Source organism: Asterias amurensis, chromosome 4, assembly GCF_032118995.1.
Source record: "Asterias amurensis chromosome 4, ASM3211899v1".
In the NCBI taxonomy this organism is placed as follows: Eukaryota; Metazoa; Echinodermata; class Asteroidea; order Forcipulatida; family Asteriidae; genus Asterias; species Asterias amurensis.
Window position 1 is genome coordinate 9,106,187 of NC_092651.1, and position 25,313 is coordinate 9,131,499.

At 38.3% G+C, this 25,313-nt stretch overlaps 1 protein-coding gene across 13 annotated transcripts in view; it reads left to right on the forward strand.

Moving 5' to 3' along the window:
• LOC139935655 (cGMP-dependent 3',5'-cyclic phosphodiesterase-like) overlaps positions 1–25,313 on the forward strand; it is a 247,108-nt gene that overhangs the window by 42,408 nt on the left and 179,387 nt on the right. The window contains exon 1 of one of the 13 annotated variants that reach the window (XM_071930145.1): positions 8,814–8,934. The exons of the other annotated variants lie outside the window; for them this stretch is intronic. Within the exon in view, the coding sequence (XP_071786246.1) occupies positions 8,860–8,934 (75 nt within the window). The 5' untranslated portion in view covers positions 8,814–8,859. Of the gene's footprint in view, positions 1–8,813; positions 8,935–25,313 lie in introns of those variants that run through there. 13 annotated transcript variants of the gene reach the window in all.

Genomic DNA, 25,313 nt, shown 5'->3' on the forward strand with positions numbered 1-25,313 from the left:
TGGAGGACCATTGTTTAACGCAGACTTGGGATTATGGATGATGTATAATTTGTATCAGAGATGTTGTAGGTAGTCGTCAGAGAGGATTGCTGCAATGTGTGGTTTTAATTGCTTTTAAGTGCTCCCTGTATTTGAGATGATTTCCCAGAGCATAGGCCTAATCATCAAAACCCCCACGAATGAGAAGATAAGATAAGAGCTTTATTTTTCCACTCTGGGGAAATTAAAACTGGCCTTGATTCCAGACAAAAACACAAAACAATTTAGAACATTAAACATTATTCTCATTTTCTATTTTTTAACATAACAAAACTTCATTTTGACGGGCGAACTAAAGTACTCCTGATTTTGATTATCAAAATGCATTACACATAGATTTACTTGCTTTTTAATTAAAAAAGCATATTTACATAAATGCCAATTACATAGTGGACCATAGTGGATTTACATGTACCTCCATCACCCTATATTGTTGTGGTTTTTTGGCCCTGGTGACTTTAAAAGTTATTTGCTAGTCATTTTGTTGTTTAACATGGAAGCGCCTCTTTCCAATTTTCCGCCTTAGTTCTAGTCATGCATTTTTTCATTCCCAATTGAAAGTGCATTTGATCTGTGACTGTTGATACGTTTAGGTTGTTAACCTTCCGGTCAGTGAACTATAGTGTAATTGACATCAACTGGAGATTAAGGCTTCCCCTCTCTACAATGAATACATTACAAGTTTCAACGATAAAAATTTGTTATTCTGGACATTGCTCTGGGGTGCGTTCCACTCGCGCAAACGTTGCCAACAGTTGCGCACGTTTGCCAAAAATTTCAAGTGGAACGAGTTGTTCGCCGCGAACGTTGGCAACTTTAGGCGAACATACTTCTGAGGTGTTTTTGAGTGGTTTTTAAAATGGCGGACAAGCATACGGTACTATTTTGTTGTCACAAACATAATTACAATGTATTTTCGATGGATGATAATGCAGATTTGGAATAACAAAGGTAATTAGCTGCCCTCAAAACAGCTGCCCACATAACCAGTGACTGCATTTGTCACAGTTGCCCTGGCCAGCAGTCCCTTTAAACAGTCCCTTTAAACAGTCCCTGTAAAAAGTCTGGCCACACAGTGACTAATTGACACGTTCATTGTGTCATTTAATCTGAGACATGCGCATCTAGGTAGTATAACAAGCAACTTTTCAAAATGGCTGCCATACCTTGTTACTCCACCTACTTTTTTTCAAAGGACAAATCTGCGATGGACCTATGACCAGATGTCTTTCTTTTGATATCAGACTGTGTGGTGCCAAATTCCAAACTTCTGCTATCGCAAACTTTCGCAATTCTGCTATCTTCCCTTTTTCAATACATGTACAGCAGGTACCTACCCATGGCGTTCTTCTCCAACTCTCCCACTATACCACATGTCTTGCAGTTGAGCATTTTCAGTTGACCATAGTGGCGGTTGAAAAAATGAAAAAGTTTAAGTAAATATACATTAGGCCAGTTAAAATTAACTTTCAGGTTTCTAGTACTGCCTGCCCTGATTTGCACACCCACCCTGTTATTTATAAAATATAGTATAGCACTTTTAACATTACTCTATTTCCAGAATATCGGCTTACACTATGATCACTTTAGCCCCACCCGGTTCGCCCCCCTGATTTTCCCTTGGGCATAACCCTTGTAATAGCCACCCCTGCTCTTGAGTTAAGGTAAATGGGAAAGTCCCGGGGTATAAGCCATGACCTTTTGACAATACCCGCATTGTCAAAAGGTCATGGGAGATAGACAAAATGCGTTGTCAGCAGTAACAGACATGCGCAGCTTGAATTCCGAAGTGGCTTATTCTTGATACAACTGGAACCTGGTGGTGAAAGTGCACCAGGGCAACCATAAGGGTATAAAACAAGTCCAATGGCCTCCCCATTAGGGCTGCATTCCACAAGGAGAAGAGATACCGTATATAAAAGGGTTTATGTGTTTTTTTCTCCAGTGCTTTCAGGTAAATTGCTCACCTAATCCCAATATTTCCAATACTCGCATTATAAGACCTCATTGATAGGGATGCTTTGTGTATGGTTTAATGGTTAAATCAGCCTTGTTGACAAAGTTCCTGACAAAGTGTTTGCTCTACAGATACTCCCCTTATCCACACACAGGAAGCATTCCACTATGCCTTGACAATAAGGAAGTGACCTTACTGTAGTTGAGTTTAATTACCTTCTTGATTTGGGGGAACTAATAAGTTAGTGAATATGGACTCTATAGTGACAAATCCTTATAGGGATCCAAGGTCAATTGATGGAAGAAGATATCTGACTGCTTATTGATGATGTTAGATACTGGGCCCTTGTCTGCTAAGCGAAAAAGGGCAGGATACCAGTCACAAACTGTACATGCAACATGGTATTTGACTCGTTAGTCTTGTTCTAGTAAGCATACTGTTGATGTGCTTAGCTACTTTTTGCGCTTTTAAGGCAGCTCTATGAAACCCTAGCTCTATGATGAAATTGAGCCCTGGTGTAGACCATGACATATGCCTATACCAGTACATTGTGCAAAGTTTTGTTTATGATTCAGGGGTTGATTTTCTGGTAAAATTCCACACTCACAGGGCTTATAGTAGCTGAGAATTATGATTGGACCAGAATTGATTTTACAAGACAGGGGGTGGATTTCACAAAGAGTTAAGACTAGGATGGTCTTATCTCAACTTAGGACGAGTTACTCGTCCTAACTTAGGATTACCCATACGTTTTTAATATCTCCTGGGACTAGTCCGAGGTTAGGACTAGTCCTAACTAACTCTTTGTGAAATCGACCCCAGAATCTAAATAAGACAAAAAAATATTCCACAGAGTGTAATTTGATATTTGACAGAACTCAATGTCAACTTTTCAATGTCATTTTTTAAATTTTTATATTAAAGATAAATTTATTCAATTGAAAAACATGTGACAGTCAAACTTGTCCAGTCCTGAGTTTACTGGCCCATAGGTAAACTCACTGACTGACTTTGGTGCAATCTAGTCCGGCTTGTTATTATATTATACAAATTCTGGTAATAAAACAAAGGATGCCTCATACATTTAAGTGAAGCTGACAAGCTTAAGGAAACCTGCTAACAAGGATGTTTGATGTGAACCAGAAACACTGGGTTAACCCCTACTGTTCCATGATGAGTGTTCTAGGTTATTTTCCGTGCACTACCAATGCTTGTACACTGGACCTACGGCTTCTAATGTCCCATATGAAGGCAAAGGCGATTATGGTAAAGTATCATGACTGGGACTCAAACCCACATTCTGCTAATCAGAAACACCAGAGCTTGAGTTCGATGCTATTAACCACTTGGCCGCTTGTACGTATTCCATGTGCATTCCATCTTTGACATTTTGACATGTTAGTCACAGTTAACACCAGCATATAAATGTGCATTTTTCCAGACATTTCATTCAGTGTAGTAAATGAAGCATGTTCTCAATTTGCCAGCAAAAGCTTATAATTAGTGGGATTTGTGTATGTTCACATGCAATTACAGTTCCCTGTTTTTCAAAAACAGCAAAGCAGTTTGGCTAAACATCACTGTCATTTGAAATGTTTCCTTGACATAAATGTACCATTGTGTACTACCACAACACTAAGCATTGTCAAATTTGTATGGTGAAACAAATTATATGAATACTTAAATGCGTTGAATGTTGAGATGATGAGAAGCGATTATCACACTCTGCCCATAACACTCATCCTATAAAGTGCCTGTCGAATGTGTTGTCGATGAACATGAAGTGTGAATGCCATTTCCTAAATTGTTATGGCGTTGGATCTGGGGAGGGTGACTCAACATTGTTAGTACAGTGAATTAATGAGCTTTTACTGACTGCCAGCAAAAATAAACCCAAGATAATTGAATGGGCAACTTGAACTATTAGGGAGTAATGAGAGTAAATCATTTAGCTTTTACTGGCCAACTACTGCAGCTATGAGGGAGTGATGTGTGCAGGATTCACCCAGCTGCTGTACAATTTGGTCTAAGTTCCCTCCTCAATGGTACAAGCCAATGTACTATGCACTCCTACATCTTCAGTTCACCCCAACCTTCTCCAGCTTCGCCAAAATGGAGGAGATCCTAGGGTTAAATAAATGAAATACAAATGAAACTCAGGATATGTATTGTACGTAAAAGCAGTAAAACCCCTACTTAGGTACAGGTACTGAGTAGAGTTGTCGTAATTGCCTCTCATTTTCTTTGAAAACCTTGTTTTTATATAACAATTCCCCAGATATTGCAAATGTCCTTACCCTGGAAATTAGAAAGCTGTGAACAATACTAAGCTTGGGTGATATCAATTTATTTTATTCATGACAATTGCCGACAATATATCGCGATATTCGATACAATCGCGATTAATTAAATTTGACATAATCAGTCTTCAAACTCCAAGTGAAAGTTGTAGAAGAGACAGTCATAGCATAAGAGAGGTGTTCTAATGACTTATTCTTCTGGTTTTACTCCAAACCTATGGGGTGCAAGATGTCTCAGCTAGCAAATACATCGCGATATTGCGATATTTAATTGATATCGCGATATATCGCGATATATCGATATTTCAATTAAAACCAAATCCATCCGATATCGAAATCGTTTCCAAATTAATATCGCGATATTCGATAATATCGTGATATCGCCCAAGCTTAAACAATACACATCCTTGATTCCACCTGACATTTTGACCAAAGTGTGAGTCCAGTGTGTACTGGCTCGTTTTAATAGAAGGGAAGCATCTCCGTCAAGCATAAGTTGGCAATGTTAAATGAACTAAACTGGTTGCTAAGCAATAGAGACTGCCGAAGTTGCTGCATGGGACTTTATTTAAGAGCAGTGCAATACTGAGGCTCAACGACGATGCGGAATGCTTGCACGTTGTCTGAAGAATGCTTAAAAACTGGTGCATTAACACTTTCGGTAATTACTCAAAAGAATTATTAGCATAAAACCTTACTTGGTATTGAGTAACAGGGAGAGGTTGATAGTATAAAACATTGTGAGAAACGGCTCCATCTGAACTAACATAGTTTTCGAGAAAAAGATTATTTTCCACAAATTTGATTTTGAGACCTCAGATTTGAATTTGAGGTCTCAAAATCAAGCATATGAAAGCACTTCGTGTGACGAGGGGGTGTTTTTTCTTTCATTATTATCTCGAAACTTCGACGACCAATTGAGCTTAAATTTTCACAGGTTTGTTATTTCATGCATGATGAGATACACCAAGTGAGAAGATTGGTTTTGACAATAGTGTCTACTGCCTTTAAGAATATTTACATATCTTACAAATGATAAAACAGTGTCTTCTGATCCTAAAAAATACACACTCAACATCTTTATACACAGCTTGTATTGATTGTTGTGAGATTGTAAGACATGGTAACCAATGCCCTTTCTAATGTTCTTATAGCTAAAAAAAAAAAAAAAAAAGCAATATCATTGTGAAATTTTAATTATATTAGCTGCTGTTTGTATTTCTGTATTAAATTCCCAAAAGAATGTTCAGATTAAGCTGAATTCCTATGGCCTTGCAGTGATGTACCATAAAGTAATTAAATTAGTTAATTTATAAGAGAAACAAATTGAAGGGGAGGGGTACTTTTTCTTGTGCAGTAAATTGTCTTCCCTTTAATTGTGTTAAATGCCAGCACTGGCAAATGCAGGTGGTTACTCCAACCTCCATAGTTGTTCAATTGAGAAGGCTTTCCAATCGATCTGATGAAATTACTTGTCCTCTGTACTATATAGAATATAAGCACATTCATGAACAGGTTACAATTGCTATGTGCAGGTGGCACGTAATGCAATCTTGGACGGGGGACTAGTTCATGTTCCTGCTTATAAACTGATCACATTTAACGGAGAAAAATAGCCTGCGGTATACAACAAATAATTTCACTGTGAAGGGGACATTATGTTAAGGTCATTCGTTTCATTCATGGATGACAGGTCAATTTATGTGGCAGCAAAGGCTTGAGTCTTTGATTAAAAACCTGAAGCATTAAAGAGCTCAAGTCTTAAAAGACTAAAGCAAATGTGACCCAAGCTAAGCCTTAAAAGACTCGCGCATTGCAAAACTCAAGCAAAATGTCACTCAAGCATTAAAGAGCTCAAGCCTTTAAAGTCTCAAGCAAATGTGACTCAAGCTAAGCCTTAAAAGACTCAAGCATTGAAAACTTTAGCAAAATGTGACTCAAGCTAAGCCTGAAAAGACTCAAGCATTAAAGAGCTTACGCCTTTAAAGTCTTAAGCAAATGTGACTCAAGCTTAGCCTTAAAAGACTCAAGCATTAAAGGGTTAAGCCTTAAACTTTTCTTTGAAATGAGCTCAAGCCTAAAAAGATTAAGGATTAATGAGCTCAAGTCTTAACAACAGAACAAACTCAAGTGATAGTGACTCAAACTAAGCCTTAAAAGACTCGAAAGCATAAAATAGCTCCAGCCTTAAAATAAAAAGAATTAAGCAAACGTAACTCAAGCTAAGCCTTAAAAAACTCAAGCAAGAGCTCTGAAAGCCTACACTTTCAGAGTCCTGATTGTATTCTTTCATATTATTTATTTGGCCATTGAACAATCACAAACAGTCAGTAAGTAAAATGAATATATAAAAAAAATAAAAAATAAAGAGCAAAATAAAGCGTTTAAAGCCACAAGAAATTTACACCATAACTGTAATGTGATGGCCAGGATCAACAAACTTATAATTTAACACTGTGGCTTGAAAGCTTTATGCTAGGAGTCCACTGGGCCAGCGCCAGTTGGTGCCAGTTCGCGCCAAAGATTATGTGATTGGCGCGTAGTGGCTCGCTGTGGCGCCGAATTAATGTCCGCTCGGCATGTGTCACCAAGTGGAATAAACTGGGTGCCATATGGCGTGCGCCAAATGCCAACCGGCTTGCTCCAAAATGTTGCTATGTTTCGCGAAATCTCATTGGCGCAACATTCCAGTGGATTCCAATAGGCGGATTGTTTGCGCCAAAGGGCGATATGTTTGCGCCATTTGGTGCCACTTGGCGGACACTTGGCGCTGATTGCTCGATGCAAGTGGCACGACGAAAATTTTAAACATTTTGAAATTTTCTTGCCGCCACATTCAAATTTGGTGCCGTTACGGGCCATCACGAGCCAGTTTGAACCTTCGGACTAACGGACCTTCGGACTATTGGGCGGACCCCGCCATATCAACTGATGATGTCATCGTCAACCAATCACCGTTTGAGTTTTGGACTACAAGTCGAAATAGCTGTATCCTGTCTTGACTAGCAATGATTCGGTCTCCCTTTTAACATTTCCGGGAAGAATATTAAATAATCTATCCAATACTATTCGGGGACTGTTGGCAACATTCATAACGGAACAATCTGCCCGTTTTTTTAAAACTGTTTTTTTTTCTCTTCTTATTTTAGCCCTTTTAGATGTACAAATTTCTCTTTTTAAAATTTGAGTTGTGTACCGATATTTTCATACTTAACGACAGATATGCTCTTCGTTTCAATTTACTTGTTCATTATTTTTGTTGCAAATTTTGCAGAAAAGGCCGAAATGCAGAATTTCAGAAGCCCTTTTGACTAATTAAATATTCATACCGAGGTCATGCACGAAAACCCATGAATATCTGGCAGATAAAAGAAAAGGATTTTGTGTGTGGTGCGGATTGACTAAACCAGACATTTTCCTGCGGGTCTTGCTTTCATGGCTTATGATCTGACTAGCCTGCCAGGCTGTTAAAAACTAAAGAGGCACAGCATGAACAAAAACCGCAATATTATTTAAGGCAAAATTATGATGAGGAACAAACCACAGGACTATTAATTCTATGAGGATTGTTTTGGGTTCATTGGGAAGCCTTTTGGCGAATACTTGTAATGTGTACTAAGAGATTGATATACACAACTTAAGTGGAGTAGAATTCAGTATGCACAATAGAGCAGCATTCCATCATGTTGTTCTCCTGCTAGGCATTCAAGGTATTAGCCTGGGTGTCTAAGTTGTGTTTCCATACCGTTCACTCTCAACACTTTAACATGTAAATTAGCGGCCAAGCAGCGTGTTCAAGTTATCACAAAAGGGTGTCAAAAGACAGCCAGATGCCCATCTGGCTAACACTATAATACTACGACAAACATGAACAAGAAATTCCTAGTTGTATAAATCAATGCCTACATCATTGCCTAGAGAGTGACTAAAGCAAGCTGTAGTTTGCAACTTAGTAAAAGCTAGCACAGTTGTGAAGTTGGCTTTCAAGGTACCAAAGATACCTGTTTTAAGAGTGACTTCCAAACGTACACGTTCCCTTTAAGATGCACATGTTATGCATCTTTGGACACCTCAACGATTCACGCTCCAGAGGATGTACTGTAAGATAAGCCGACATTATTGCAGGGCCTATTATAGGATAATTCCCTACAGTAGTTAGGGTTCCGCCGTGCAGTGATCGATATTGTGAAAGAGCGCTCTCTATAATGTCACCTTTTGGACACAGTGCAAGCTTGGATATATCAAATAGTTGAGCTGCAGACTCCAGTAACCATGACTACACACTGTGGACATTGTTAAAGTCAAGTGCTGCTAAAGTCAAGTCTAACATACAAGTTACATGCTTTACAAGATGATAGTAATGATTAAAAAAGTTATAAGTATTTTTTGAGAGTCGTTGCAACGTTGGATTGCATTTGAATCTATCGGAGCACTGACGGTGTTACGGTGTGGAGTGGCTTGGGGCAAGCTTTGACTCAAGTTGGATTTGAACTTCAGAACTTGGCTGTATGTATTGTGCATTAGTGTCAGTATGTTCCACCAACTGTTCAAGTACTCCATTTAATGCACTGCAGTCACAGATGGTCCAGATCTGTGCTAAATTTGCATGTAGATGTACGTATGTCAGCTGATAATTTGGTAGGTGTGTACCTTGCATCATCCCCCGTTTGAAATGTTCTTTTAGCTAGTGCCCAGCAAGGAGTGGGTCACCAGTAGCAACAATTGTAAACTCGATGGACTTTTGGCTGGCAACCAGTTTCTGCTAAACAATATTTGTCTGTGATTAGCAAGCTATTGTGCAAACGGGGTTCACGAACATGGGTCCTGTACTATACAGGTACTATCATAGTACAATTAGTTAGAAGGTATCTTAACTCTGGCACCTTCTACAGGTACATGTACCCACATTCCTAGTACTTGGTCTGCATACCATCCTTGCATCCAGTCCCTTCGCTGTATATCTTCCATTGGATGATACTGGGACAGAGATGCGAAGTTTAGAGTCCAACTATGTGTTTTCAACCCCCACCCCCCTGATATTTGTTTTCAAAAATCGGATACAGAATCGCCGCCCGAGAAAAAAAAAAATCTTGGTCCAGGGGAAAAACAAATAAAAAAAACGTGTTTCATTTTTGGCAGAAATTTTTTTGTAATTAGCTCAAGTTGATATTTCTGAAAAACTTCTTGCAATCTGAAGATTGTGCATTATTTTAGATTTTTTTCCTGGTCTGGCCCCAGTGCGTGAGAAAATGGTTGCGGTGCGTGAGAGCGTGAGACAGACCCTTAATGCGTGAGTCTCACGCCTAATGCGTGAGACCTGGTAGGTCTGCTGGGAGGTATTCCTTTGGCATTTAACCTCGTACTGCTGCACTTTCCAACTCTCTGTCTTTATCTTGTTATCCACAAACTTACAATCTATCACTGTTTTAAAAGAAATCTAAGTAGATAAATCTTCTCTTTCTGTAATATGTTTTATTGAACCCCAGACCTGAAATTTCATCTTTGAGAGGGCAAGGCCATTGTCATTTTGCAAAACGTATTTCCATAAGAAAATCTTCAAGTCTATGGGAATTTTTATGAAGGGGCACCAAGGCCAATTCCAGGGACAACAGAGGCATATCCCCCAAACCCCCAGAACAAAACCACAGTAGGGCCCAAATTGTTGCAGAGTTGGTCAAATTAAAAGCAAACAAGTTACATTGCAATGTATTCACTTGTTTATATGCTGCAGCGCCCTCTTGTGTCTTGTAAGTTAATCTAGTTGGTTAGCACATTTTTCTTTAAACCACTACCAATCCTTAGACTCAGAACCTCTGACTTGATGTCTCATTCAAAAGACAAAGCAGTTATGGTATAGTATCCCGCTCAAGGCTACAATTGCCACGACTGGGATTCGGACTTGCACTCTGCTGATCAGTCACAGCTTGAGTCCAGTGCTCTAACCCGCTAGACCAAAACACGCTGTGATATCAACGTGTTAGAAACTCATTCGGGAACCAGGTTTCTGATACCATGCTCAATGCAATGTGAGTCGCGATGTCATTGTCCACGTTTATTTCTTAAGTTCAACTTTTGACATGAATTGCTTTAGACTATCAGTAGGCCTATCAAGTCTATGATGAAATAAGATGTAGTTAGTGGGGCATATGCCCCCTCTTAGTGTGCCCCCCAAGTTGCTCCACAGACAATAAGTAGAGAAATAGGATTTAAAAAAAAGTTACAGATATGATAGCATCTTTGAACAATAAGTACATTATGTTTTTAAGGGGGATATAATAGCAGCTTTTCATCAATAGACTTTCAACCCCCCCCCCCTTACAGAGTTCTGAAATGATAACCAACAGTATAGCTATTCCATGTTCTTGCCATTGAAGTGAATATCAGTAGTACTGTGTCAACAGAGATACATGTAGCCCTCCTCGCACTGGCCCCTCCTCGTAACCCATCCCACTTTATTTACCACAACCCCTCTGTTTGCACAAAGCTCAATTTACTCCACAAACAAATCACTATGTGGTAAACACACGCCAATACAAGGGGACCAATTGGAAAAATTAATATTTGATATGAGACACCTGCGATGCGGCATGTTTTGAGTCAATAGAAACCGTGAAGCAATTAAACTGAGCCCCCCCCCCCCACTACTCCTCCCTCACACTACACAGGTTATGTACAACAAGTCATTATGATAATATTGGTCTTGGGTTTTAATTACCGTCAAAATGGCATTCAATAGCTTCGATGATGGACTACTCATCTGTATTTAATGACATTTATTGCCGGTTGGGGTTCATAAAAAGGCAGTTTTTAGAACTCTTTTGACCTCATCTCCATCTATAAATGAAGTCAATGACTTGGTCTGTTTGTTTTATATTTTCAACGACTATTAATAACAATAATAACAGTTGCTTCTTATATAGCGCGCATTTCGTCACTCAGTGACACTTAAGGCGCTTTAACATACAGTTTTTTCCTGTAAGGATGTGGGACTACATTAACATTTGAGTTACGAATTACCCAACTCCTCTTACTTAGCACCATGTGCTGTGGTGTTATATGCAGCCAGAAACACCGGGGCAAACCCCTTCTCTTTTTGATAAGTGCACTGTGTTCTTTTATGTGTTACACAATTACACAACCCACGGGACCAACTGCTCTACGTCCCATGCAAGGGGCAATCTAAGTGTGTTGTTTACATGTCCAGGTATTGCATGGATAAATTTAAGCTCGTTTTCTTTTGATTCATCTACCATTGGTTCACTTACCATTGCCATACCGATTTTGTAGGATGCTGAAAGAGTTATGTCCTGCCCTTTCATATCCAACCACTTTCCCGTATCAGTTGACACCCCCTCTATCACATGCAGCGTGGGATAGAGCTTAAGATCTTATGAAAATATGAGCTTTTAAAACCGTGAGTAGGATGTTGTTTAGACAATGGAAACATTAAAATATATTTGAGAATACCAGAATTGATTTTAGTATTAATAATAAACCATTTTATACAGGGCACATAGTGATAAAACATGTCCCTCAGGGGAGAAAATAAACAACGAAACACAATTTATACAAGATGTGCAAATACAAGATGTACTGGGTATCAACCGAAATGCTTTAAAGCAGTCCTTAACTTATCAATGGAATAAAATCTACTAATTCTGGAGATGGTGCCATAAGTTTGAGGCAGTGTGAGCGAAGCTGCTCTCACCTTAATTACCTGATAAAAACTGGTGGAATAACAAACAATTTTGTATTCTTCCAGTTTTTCTCCCATACTAAATCAACCCGTTATCTGTGTTCATGGTTTTGTAAGACTTGGTGACGTGAGTCTAGCCCTTGCGACGAGACTCATTTTATAATTGCGATTAATTTTCTTTCCATCGCGCTGTTTTGACATACTTTTTTAGAAAATTACATCTTTGGAGACCTATGTTGTCACCATGGAAACTGCGTCCTGTTTTTCTCCCTTTCTCTCCGCCGCTCGTGCTCTTTTGTTTTTTAATTTGATTGTCGGCCATTGTCGAGGCCGTTGATGGCATCGCGCACCAACTGACAAGAGTCAATGAGATTGCTGTGTGGCTGAATCAATGCGCATGGGTCTTCTTTCCTGACGTTACTTCCCGTGGTCCAAGGGCTCCTTCTAAGGAGTCCGCTACTTGATACAGAGGAATACTCCCCCCTCCCCCCTACACTTCATCATTTGGCTTGTACATTGAATGATACGATCGATATGCCAGATTGAATTGCACTGTTATATCAAGCCACGTTATCTGCAAACACTGCACCCTTTGATCTTCCGTTTCTATTATTAGGAAACCTGTCCATGCTTGATAAGGTAATGGGTGGAGACTTTATAAGTGATTGTGTTTGTACCTTTTGGGAAACCTTGGACTTCCTGCAATTCTGTAAACCAGTGTTATTTTTATTATGACAACTTTTGTTGAAGATAATAACAATGTTTACCCCTGTTCTTATTTGTCCAGGTAGGCCATTCAGAATTTCCCTTGTGTGTTGGAGGGGGCGGGTTTTGTATCAAATATATCTATAAAACGTATCGTCTACATTTTAAAGATTGAACCCAGAAATGGATAATCACTGAGTGTTACTTGAATTATAAGAATTAAATATATGATTTGAACTAGAAAGTTCCTGTTATACATACATGTAGGCCATACAGGTTTAGCTGTATCTTCTCAAATTTGTCTGCCGTTTTTGTGGAGAACTTTCGGAATCGTTATCTCCAGTATAAACTAAACACACAAGGCAATGGCAACCAGGCAATCTCTGAGAAAGAAGGCCATTCACTTTTGAATGTTTTCATATTATTCTTAAGAATCGTAAGACATTGTGTGAAAATCACTAAGTTGTTCTGTAGCATGCCCTGCAGTTTGTTGTCTCCAAGTTGCCTGTAAAGATTGCCTTGTCTATCAAGGCCCTTAAACCCATGGGGGTGGGAATAAAACTCATTTACCATGTATCTTTTCATTCACGCCGTAAGGCTTATTATTAGGAACATTTTAAAGTTGGAATCAGTGGGGGAGTGTTTTGAAATAGTCCCTTAAACCCTTAAGAGACCGTAGCGGCCCCTATCGGTTAGTACCATGAGGTTGATTGCCATCAGTACTCCTTGTCATTTATGTGTTTAACCCACTTAATTAACGTTTCATTTACTGAACTAATGTTGAACACTTAAGTATGTACACACACAAATGTGCAATGTGCTGGATGTGCATTACTTAAGGGGGGGGGGGCGGTGGGGTTCTTGGTTGCCCTTAAATGAGTCTTAACATTGCTGTGGATTTGAAAAAATTGATGTATCCTGCAGGATTAGATGGATCCATGTTTTTTTTTATCCTGCGCCCACTTGACTGTGTGTACATTGTATCGATTTCATCCATAAAATAAGATCTTGATGGACAGAAACCTACACCATGCCCGTGAGCTGTCGCCAGTCTCGGGTGAACAGTGTTTTCTCCACATCTCGTTCTTTTCGTTCAGGAACCTGTCAATTATTTGCAATTTGTACATAATACAGGCTGCCCGGTTTGTTACCCTATTGTATGTCTGAATGATGAAAATACTACAGGAGCACATGATACATGCATGCATAGTTAAGAAAACAGAACAAACATAATGAACGCATTGAACGGTTTTGAATGTTGAGTATTGCATCTAATGAAGTGAACCGACTACATGATCACAATACATACGTTGGTAGTGGGTCATGCACTCAATAAAATGTAGGGTCATACTCTGGTATTAACCCTGAAAAAAGGTATAATTTCTATTCTTAGGCGTACTTGTTACGAAGATGGTAACTATGTTTAAAGCAATGACTTTGTGGCGTGTCATGGCGGAGTGGTTAAAGCCATTGGACCCTTTCGGTACAGAAAAAAAAAAAAAAAAGTTCACAGATTTACAAATAACTTACAGGGTTTACAGAAGGTAGTGGTGAAATACTTCTCTTGAAATATTATTCCATGAAATGCTTTACTTTTTGAGAAAACAGTAAAACAATATCAATTCTCGTTAACGAGAATTACGGATTTATTTTAAACACATGTCATGACACGGCGAAACGCGCGGATACAAGGGTGGGTTTCCCGTTTTTGTCTCCCGACTCCGATGACCGATTACGCCAAAGTTTTCACAGGTTGGTTATTTGATATAGAAGTTGTGATACACGAAGTGTGGGCCTTAGACAATACTGTTTACCGAAAGGGTTTAAGAGCACTGGATTCAAGCTCCTGTGTTTGATCAGCAGAGTGTGGGTTGAATCCCGGTCGTGACACTTGCTTTGTAAAATTGGGGAATGTAGTGCTTTCTGCTCTACCAGCCTGGCTTCGGACTGATGATACCCAAGCTTACATCCGTATGGACTGTAAAGGGGTTAACCCTGTTTCAGCCCTAAGAGTAGATGGCAACGGTCTCTGGAAAACAATAATTGTGGCGCACATCTTGAAGTGGCCTTAAAAAAACACCTAAATTGTTTCATCTGACTGCTCCTATTGATCAGGAATCATTCAAAGTATCTCAAAATTTGAACCTCCAGACTCAAGATTTGGGGATTGAAATTTCTGTTGTGACTGTTGTGAGGGCTATGCTGTGGCCAGATTTGCGGTTGGTACACGTTGTAACCTCAATGTGGATGGTGGATGGGCTCAATGTTCTTGGTGAAAATACTGTGACGGTTTTTGTGTTGTTTTTGAGCCAGTAAACACTGAGAAGTAGAACATCAAACATCAAACATCACTTACATGTAGTAGACACTGTACTCAGCTGGAACTTTCACAGGTGACTTGACTTTATTAACAATTTGGCCTGTAATTCAGCACTATATTAAAAAAAAATCTGTGACCCTACTGAATAAAAACCTGTGTATTAAAAAATATTTATATAAACAAGCAGATACAGGTACATTTCAAAATGCTGTTTTACACTTGGTTGAATTTTATTTTCAAAGAGTCCCCCAAAAAATAAAAAAAATAAAGTTTTATGCATGTCACTATCCCAACCATGGCAGTGCTTATTCCTGTTACTATTTAACCAGCTATTGATACACTATCCATATTCTTTCCTCTATCCATGAAACGGATTTAAGCTACAGTAAATTAAATCACCAAGTCAAAGGGAATTGTAATAAATAGGAACGAAGGCACCGAGCATTTGTTTTGTTCACTACATGCTTCGTTTTTTATTTTTTTATTTTAATCATGAAACAGCCATGCAGCTTTAGCAGGTCGGCGTCCACACACAGAGAAATTGAAAATTGAATTTCGCTTGATTGCCCTGTCATCTTGAATGGAATCCCAGGCCTGAGCAATTTCTGGTTCACTTGTTTTTAGTTTTATTTTGTCATTATTAGTTTTTGTTGTGTGGGGAAAACTTGTAATGAAACTTTGAGGTTTTGTGAGAAGCAAGGATTATGTTGTAAGTGATATAATATGGCCTGATCGACCACCCGGGCCCAATTTGGTAGAACAATCTTGCTTTGCAGAAAACACTAATAGGTTACCAGCCAAAATACCATGTAATATTTATAGCTGGCTAATGTTAGCTTAGCACACAAATTTGCTACAAAAACACCATTTTTTTTATTTTTATGAAATTGGGACCAGGTGTTTTGGAGAGCGAATTGCATAAATTAAACACAACACAGTTGAAATGAACACCACGCAATCTGCATTGAAGATTCTGTTGAATGTGATGTTTATGTACAGTCCTTATGGAAGTGGGGTGATTATAAGTATGCTACATGTGTACCTACTGTTAGTGTATGGTTTCATTCTATGCTACATGTACACTCTTTCAGGGTAAAATTTAAATATGAGGTAAATGGATATAATAGATGTTAAATTTGCACCGGGATGAAGAAAATTAATTTGGGATTTACCCATACACCGATGTGTGTTAGCACTGTATACTCAGTACTTTCCCGAGTCTTGTGAATAAATATCACAGGCATATTACTCAGGTGGGATTCGAATCCAGGACCCTTGCAATAAGTGTCTTACCAACTAGATAGCTTGGATACCTTAATGATAAATGGATATCTTCAACATTAATGTGTGGACACATTCTAAAGGTTTTGTTTTGTGTTAGTCAAAACATCAAATTTAAAATCATTTTAATTGAATATCATCAAAGTTTAGGAATGAGCTAAAACAGATTCCATGACAAAAATGTTAAGACTCATATATTTAAAGCGTGGTTTGATATTTTAGGAAGTTGGCAAAACCACAAAGTCATTTCACACCATTTTAACACGAGGTTTGAGATTTTGTAATATTTTTTTTTTCACTCTCATTAATACTGTCTCTATCTTTTGAAAAAAAAAGAGTGCATCACAAAACCTGAGTTTTTCCTTGGTGCCTCTCTTTAATACCCCCCTCTAGTGACGACAGTTGGCTATCGGCATTGAATTTAACATTCCCTAAGGTGTAGACTGTAAAAATTTGAAGTAACCACAGGTTGGCTGCTATAAAATAAGGTTACACTCAGTTCTGCTGTAATTTCACCAGCACTGTTCTCATATTGGGTGGAACGGTGCATGAAACAGTCATCTACTCTGTCGGGTGCTGGCAGGCGAGCACTGAGAAAATGGAAATCAAATTTTGATTGATCACTCACTCGTCTTGGATGAAATCAGCACAACATTATTCTCCGAGGAGAGTATAAATAAATAACCGGGGTTCTCAAATGTGGTTACCCCCATTGTAGACAATTGACTTAACATTCAAAGTTTGTTTTTCCAGTATAAAAATCCTGCCCGGTACAGTTTGTTTTCGTGGGCAGTAAACTCGAAAACAGCTCAAATTCCACCTTTATGGAATAAATAAATGAATAGTATATCAAATAAGGCCATCTGGTTTTGGTGGAGCATCCCATGGAATTTTATATGATTTAAATAGGTTGGGTTGAATAATTGACTTGAGCGGGACTTGAACCAATGACCTCTGGATCTACCATCTGAGCTTTCCAGCTCTACATGTATATTGGCGCTCTCTGTATTAAGTTAATTTATAATTTAGGATACAATGGGGACTTTTTGGACGCTAGGTTGCAGCAGACTTAGCCTAATTGGTCAAATCCATTGTTCTTAATAATGTGCGCATGCTCAGAATGACGTAAGCAAGGGAAACTTACCTGGTAAGTCTGCTGTCACCTAGTTCTCATTGCAATAAATTGCGTTAGACCATAGTCTAATTTTTATAAACAGTTTAAGCCTAGAGGTTTTCCTGTTGTTGATTTTTGTATTGTTGCGTACAAAAACATAACAGAACACATGATTAAGTAATCACAATTGATTTACTGACTATGTAAAATGACCAGAGTCACCTTTCAATACCTGATCATACTCAATGCACAATAGGTCTCATCATGAACTTGAACTCACAAAAGATCACAAACTTCTCCATGATCCAATTTATGAAAAACATCGGCCTAACAAATTCTTTTCTTACAGACAGTGGACACTATTGGGAATTGTCAAAGACCAGTCTTCTCACTTGGTGTATCTCAACATATGCACAAAATAACAAACCTGTTAAAATTTGAGCTCAACCGGTCCTTGAAAGAAAAAAACACCCTCGTCGCACCATGGTCACAGGAAGTTGTGTGCTTTCAGATGCTTGATTTTGAGACCTCAAATTCTACATCTGAGGTCTCGTAATCAAATACGTGGAAAATTACTTCTTTCTCGAAAACTACGTCCCTTCAGATGGAGCTGTTTCTCAGAATGTTTTATACTTTCAACCTCTCCCCACTACTCGTAATCAAGAAAGGTTTTATGATAATAATTGTTTTGAGTAATTACCAATAGTGTCCACTGGCTTTAACTGAGTAAACAAATGACAACATTAATAAAAATAAACAGGATATTTATAAAACGTCTTTCACCAGAGGATGCTGGAAAAAGAATGGGGGGGGGGGGGAACTAGTCACGAACAATGCAGTATTTTTCGCCTTGATAAATTTGTATTGAAGGTCTGAGTGTTTAGGATACTCTCACATAGAAGCTCCTGATTTGGATAAAAGAAAAAGAGTTCAAGCCTTGAACACAATCATTAGACTGATTTATCCATAGATTATTTTGCAAATAAGTTCAGGCAGATCTAGACTCTGGTCATTTCCTTTTTGTCACTTAAAGCGAGGTTCATTGTGTACCACGAGTAGGGCTGGAAATTAACTCTAGACACGAGGCCCGAGGCCAGTGATTTTAGCGCCGGGTAAGAAAACCCCCGACAAGACAGGCCCAGCGGTTTTGTATTTTTCAACTGAATAAACATCTTTTAAATGATGCTCAAATGTTGACTTTGTGTCTGATAATTATCTTTCAATTCACTTTGAGTATTGAAGTATACTTGACCCATTTATTGTGGTTGTTCAAATACACAAAGTTTAGAATGCTAAACTGTGTATATAATACTAGGATAGTTGGTTCTACATTTGATTTTATTCTTGTAAAACAAATCTCTTGTCCTGTGAAAAACGATGAGCTACAAGCCATGCAGTCTTGTGGACTTTTTCACCTGATTTCAAGCTCTAAATTATCAATTTTTGCAATATTGATCATTTATTACATATCTTGAGAACAAAGCAAGATGCAATATTGTTTTTTTACACAAGGCTTTTACTCCCGGAGACCGAACACCTACAGTTTGTTTTTAAACAAACTCTAAATTTCTAGTTTAGTCCAAACTTATGGCCTTGTCTACAAGAATACAATATTTTGTGTTATATATTCAAAATGAGAAAGTTTAAACGACGGTATCGCCCTGAAATGCACTTGGGAAATTAGGTTGTTGTTTTTTTGTCACAAAAAAGTGCCCTGGAAATTTGAATGTAGAATTTTGTCTTTTGCCTAGCAAGCTCCTTGGTGGATGAAAAATCTGATCTTATTTAAGGGAGTGTAATATAGGGCAAACCCCTTTCATATTCCCAGCCCTATAATAATGACTGGCACAACGACAACATGTTATTGTGTGATAGCTCAAATTAGAAATCTAAAAAAAAACACAGCTATTTTATCTGGGAAAAACCAGTTAGGTTTATAAGTTAGAAGATCGACAACAGCAAGGGATAGTAAAAGTCTTTGACTGTATGAATATTATGATGTTTCAATGGAATATGAAATTGTTTCACCTTAAAGACACTGGACACTATTGGTAACTGTCAAAGACCAGTCTTCTCACTTGGCGTATTTCAACATATATGCATAAAATAACAAACCTGTGAAAATTTGAGCTTAATTGGTCATTGAAGTTGCGAGATAATAATGAAAGTAAAAAACATCCTTGTCACACGAAGTTGTGTGCTTTCAGATGCTTGATTTTGAGACCCCAAAGTCTTATTCTAAAGGCCTCAAAATCAAATTCGTGGAAAATTACTTCAGAGGGAGCTGTTTCTTACAAATGTTTAATACTATCAACAGCTCTCTCCATTACTCGTTACCAGGTAAGGTTTTATGTAATAATTATTTTGAGTAATTACCAATAGTGTCCACTGCTTTCAATGATGGGTGGATATAAATCATTGTAGTATATTTTATTTGGAGAGTAGAGAAAATTTTTAGGCAGATATGGAAATCACTGTTCGTGTATGTATTTATATAACATATTCTTTGGATGGTTTCATTCAAACGGACTGTGAAGTACAGGATGAATAATTGAACAATACAACGCGCATGTTTGACGTCACAATTGGTTTGTGAAGTCTTCAGTATCCAATAGAGATTTTGACTCATTGTTTAAATGCCTTGTTTGTTTTCTCAAATACGTATTCATCTAAAGTTGTCAGAAACATTCAACATTGGGAATTTCAACAATTCCATCTAAGTTTCCTATCACGTACGTTTTGTTTAAAATGCATATGGTGAAAAAGCACAGTTTGTCACAGCCTTTCAAGATACTTAATTTAATGCAGACACTTTTCTGAACCAATTTGTTTGTGAATCACACTTTTCCTTTATTTGATCAAAAGGCTTGCACTTTTATTTTTGGCCACAAGCAGACAGAGAGAGAGAATGAGAGAAATAAGAAAAGTGCAGTCTGTATAAATAGCGACTCCTCAAAAGCTACCTGGGTTGGGTTACCCTGTCCTCTAAGCATCTTTGCATTGAACCCCCGTCCCCATGCTCGGCCAAACACGAAACTAGATCCCCTACAAAATGTTGAGTCGGACACGGCTGCAATGAGGAGGTAGCCATCGATTTTCCTTTTCTGCTGGCACAATAGCGATCGTTCTTTAGGTGTGAGCATATATGCACTAGTGTTCCCCCTGTAAAAGATGGCATGCCCTTGTACGCACATGTTCATGAAGTTATCATGTTAGAGTTCGTGGTCAATGAGGCTGGATTTCTGTGTACGAGGTGTGGCAGAGAATAAAAAACGGACAAGTTTCTGTGTCGATACAGTTGGTAAATTCTGGAGTGTCTGCATCGAGTACAACTTGACATCAAGGTACTGTGAGATTGAATTTGTTTTTATTCAGATTAACACATACAATTTTATATACTCTTTGGTTTAGCAGAGTTCGGTTGTTAAATATGCGAGAGGCACAGCTGGCCCAGGTTGCTTGCTGGTCAGTGTGAGAAATATGAAAGTGTATTGAAATTATGTTAACATATTGTGGTTATGAATAAGGGATTTGGTGAAGGGGGCGAAGAAATAATATGCATTCTAGCTCATTTGATTCAAATTTGATTGGGTTTTTACACTGTAGTTCTGAGTTGTGGTTAGAGCACTTATGTCTTTCAGCAAGACGGTTAACCTTGTAAATGATTTGAGGACAACTAAACATGTTTTTATTACTTCAAATCCGTGTGATTATTTTTATTCATTGGCTTAAACAACCATTGTAATTGTAATTCTAAATCAAATTCTGTTTTGGTCTGTGGATTATTTGGTCCCACATGTTTTGGGGTCGATTTCACAAAGAGTTAGGACTAGTCCTAACTTAGGACTAGTCCTAGGAGATATACAAATTGCATGGATAGTCCTAAGTTAGGACGAGTAACTGGTCCTAACTCGAGATAAGACTAGTCCTAACTCTTTGTGAAATCCACCCAAGGTCTTTTAAAAATGGCTGTTTAAAGACACCGGAAACTATTGGTAACTTTCAAAGACTAGTTTTCACAGTTGGTGTATCTCAACATATGCACAAAATAACAAACCTGTGAAAATTTGAGCTCTATCGGTCATATAGGTTGCGAGATAATAAAGAAAGAAAAAACACCATTGTCACACGAAGTTGTGTGCTTTCAGATGCTTGATTTCGAGCCCTCAAATTCTAAATCTGAGGTCTTGAAATCAAAATCGTGAAAAACTACTTCTTTCTTGAAAACTATGCACTTCAGAGGGAGCTGTTTCTCACATGTTTTATTCTATCAACCTCTCCCCATTACTCGTTAGCAAGTAAGGTTTAATGCTAATAATTAGTTTGAGTAATTTTCTTCTGACTGCGATGACTGATTGAGCCTAAATTTTCACAGGTTTGTTATTTTATATATAAGTTGTGATACACGAAGTGTGGGCCTTTGGACAATACTGTTTACCGAAAGTGTCCAATGGCTTTAAAGACAAAACGTCTAATTTGATGGCTAAAGTTAGAGTTCAACAGAAATTAATTTGGAGATTAAAACAAAATAATCCTGAGCAAATATTAGGGAATGTTTACATAGACCACTTTCTAGCTGTAAAAAAACAAACCCAAAACCCCCTCAAAAAACATACAAGTCCCTCATTTCCAATGCAACATTAGGGTTGTCCAAATAAACAGCCGTCCAATTGAACAGTCGTTGTGTTGTGAAAAAGCCAATGTCTTATTACAGACTCTTGAGTACTACTTAACAGCAGTTTACTGTCAGGCCGACCATGCATGACGTACAAGGTAATGTCTTTCTGTTGGTACAGTACTGAACTTCAGCATGTAAAAATGTTCTCCTATATTTCTCTGTCTATAGTGTTTATTAAGCAATCACTAATGCTTTGGTATCGTAAGTGTTTATTTTTGATCAAATTTCATGTGGTACAGAGCATGTAAGAAGTGAGTTTCAAAACAGCATTTGCTTGGCTGTAATGACCGTGTAACGTAGCCACTCATCTTTATGGTCAAATATTACGTTCCGTTCCCAGGGAAATTCCAGTTGTAATCTGTTCCCCTTCTACAAATTTTCCCAGGATGTCTGGTTTTTAATTTCAAATATGTCTTTGCTTTCTAAGTTCTGCCCTGTACTTATTTTTTTTGGGTTTGCTTCCTCGGCCGATCGACCAAGTTTGTAGAAGTCTGAATTAAATTTACTTATCAGTGATGATCTAGCGGGAGTGTTAAGTTTCCTTTTAAATGGAAGCAATTCTGCTCTTGTTCTTGCCTTTCCCCGATTCATCGGAAACGCAGGGCCATCGATAAAAACAACTAAACACCACTCATGGGCTTCCAACACAGGCACAAGCCGGCAGATAACTCGTTGCCGAAAGCTAGACGATCTTAACCACTGGTAACAAGATCTTAATGGGGTGTTTAGCATTCGTGTCCTGGGGCAGATTGAGAGAGTTAAGTACGGCCAGAGAGCCAAGGCACTGGAGGATCATCAAGCCGTCTTGTAGAAATTAAGTCTCTAAAGAGTAGGACCCAGACTATGCCGTCCTCTTCTTGGGCAGATGGTAAGAGCCTAGACTCTGTGTGCGCTGTCTTTGTGTGGATAAGGGGACTCATCTTTCCGGTCCAAGTGTCCACCTAAACATATAAAAATTATCCAAATGCTTCAACAAATTTGAGGAGAATCAATGTGGATGAATTGAATTGAATTGAATTAATAGGAAATTTATCTGCTGATTTATCTTCTCTATTTTAGATTATCATTTAATTTGTTATCCTTTGTACCAGACTCTCTGAAAATAGTTCTAAAAACATACAATCATGTAAAGAATATGGTCATCTACTACAGTTATTGAGAAGTTATACATTTCTTTAAAAAAAAAAAAAAAAAGTTTCAAAACCTACTGAAAAAAAATGGTTTAACTGCAATTATGTGATTTTACAACCTTCCACAAAAATTAAATCACCGATACCTCAGGGGCGTTACCTGCACTTCATTAGAATCTGTTTGGTCTTTGAGCTCACTAGAAGTGAACGAAGCCGTATAGTTTCCCTGTAAATATGCCATATTTTCTCATCTTTAAGGTTGCTTTATAAAAACAAACTCCAACTGAGATACGGTTGATCCAATTTCATGAACTAAATACCAATTAATCGCCCTTTAAATAAAACAGCGTTTGAACAACCTTTGAAACGCCATTTGTGTATCCATAGAAATTCTGCTGTTGAGTGCCACTTGACCGACTATTTTGAAAGCTCCTTGGCTATTTCTCGGGGATGAAATTCAACCCTCTATTGTGGCTTAAGTGGACGGGCATAAATTTTTTCTCAAGTCCAGTAGTTTCACCGGATCTTGGAGTAACGTGTGGTCACTTAACATGTAGTGTACTCAAAATTAGGTTACAAAATCCCTCTCCGTAGGGACCCCAAAAATGGTAAGCTTGAATAAATAAATGAGGTTATGTCGCACTTAGTATAATAACCAGTTAAAGTTTGTGATGCACTCGGTTTCCAATGAGGCGGAGTGCACATGTGAGTGGGGAAAAATTTACAAGTCTCTACCCTCACTTTAAAATAGTGTAAATTGCTGTGCATTTGATACCTTTCTAGTGCAAATGGCGATCTTTTTAGATCATTCCCGACTTTCGGTTTAAAAAAAAATCCAACATAAGAGGTCTTGCAGTACATGCTGATTGCATTTCCATAATGACACTTGCCATTATTTATTGGCCTCTAACAATGCAATTAAAGGCTTAATGGGAAGATTATCAGGTCGCACAAATCCATGTACATGTATGTGGGACTCAGGGCTGATGATGCTATATGGCTCATTAGACTCGCCAAGGTTTCATGTGTGGCTTCTGTGTGCTTGCTGGAGTCCGGTTCGATTAGATCTCAGTCTCTGTGGTTTTCTTTTTGTGTTTGGGTCCGTGTGTGCGTTAAAGGCACTAGATACTATAATATTGTAAACACCCAAAATAATAGCGTAAAAACTTGCTTGGTCAAGAGCAATGGAGATCTGAATTAACATAGTTTTTGAGAAAGAGGTAATTTCTTACTCGAATATTTTAAAAAGCACACACATTTTTGCAACATGGATGTTTTTTCGTTCATTATTCTCTTGCAACTTCAATGACCAATTTAATCAAGTTTTTCACAAATTATTTTAGGTACGTTGGTCTTTCACAATATTTTATCAGGTTTTTCATTGGACTGTTTCTTTTTAAAATGAACTACACGCATATACATTCTTATGTACTCACTGTGGACACTAGATGTTCAAGTATTAAGTTGTGTATTTATACCTTGTGCAGTGAACAACATCACAGTGCCTGTTGGCATAGCTCCTTTACCATACAGAACCAGTTGATCTCATATGGCATATGGTATTGAATGAACGATTAACAGCAAGGTTATACCCTCATGAACTGCACAGCTATACCTCACTACCCCGTCATCCCACACTTTCATCACCCAAGGAAGTGTCTGTTTGTATTACAATCATGGATTGGGGTTTTAGGTTCCCTTTTCATCGTGTATTGAATCATCTGCTTGCTCTGCACGAACAGCAGATCAGGAAGGGCGTACATTGTCAAACACCGGCATACAAGCCGCCTTTTCCCTCTTTAGGCTGCCAAGGAGCAGGTGTTTATGCTAGGCAAGACGCTGCTCGCGTACCTGAGCAAACCCCCATATGTTGACTTTTTGCACGACATGCACAGCAATTTTCAAGTGAGTCTGGCGATCCATTTACAGCTGCCTTGAGACTTGATTGCTAGGGAGATAAACCCTCCTTCAGTCTGGGCAAATCCTACCCTCCCATCATCCATTTAGTCTCATCGTATCTCAACTACAGTCCAGACTACAATACTACACTAGAACATTACCACAGACAGCCCTGACATTATAAGTCTGTTTGG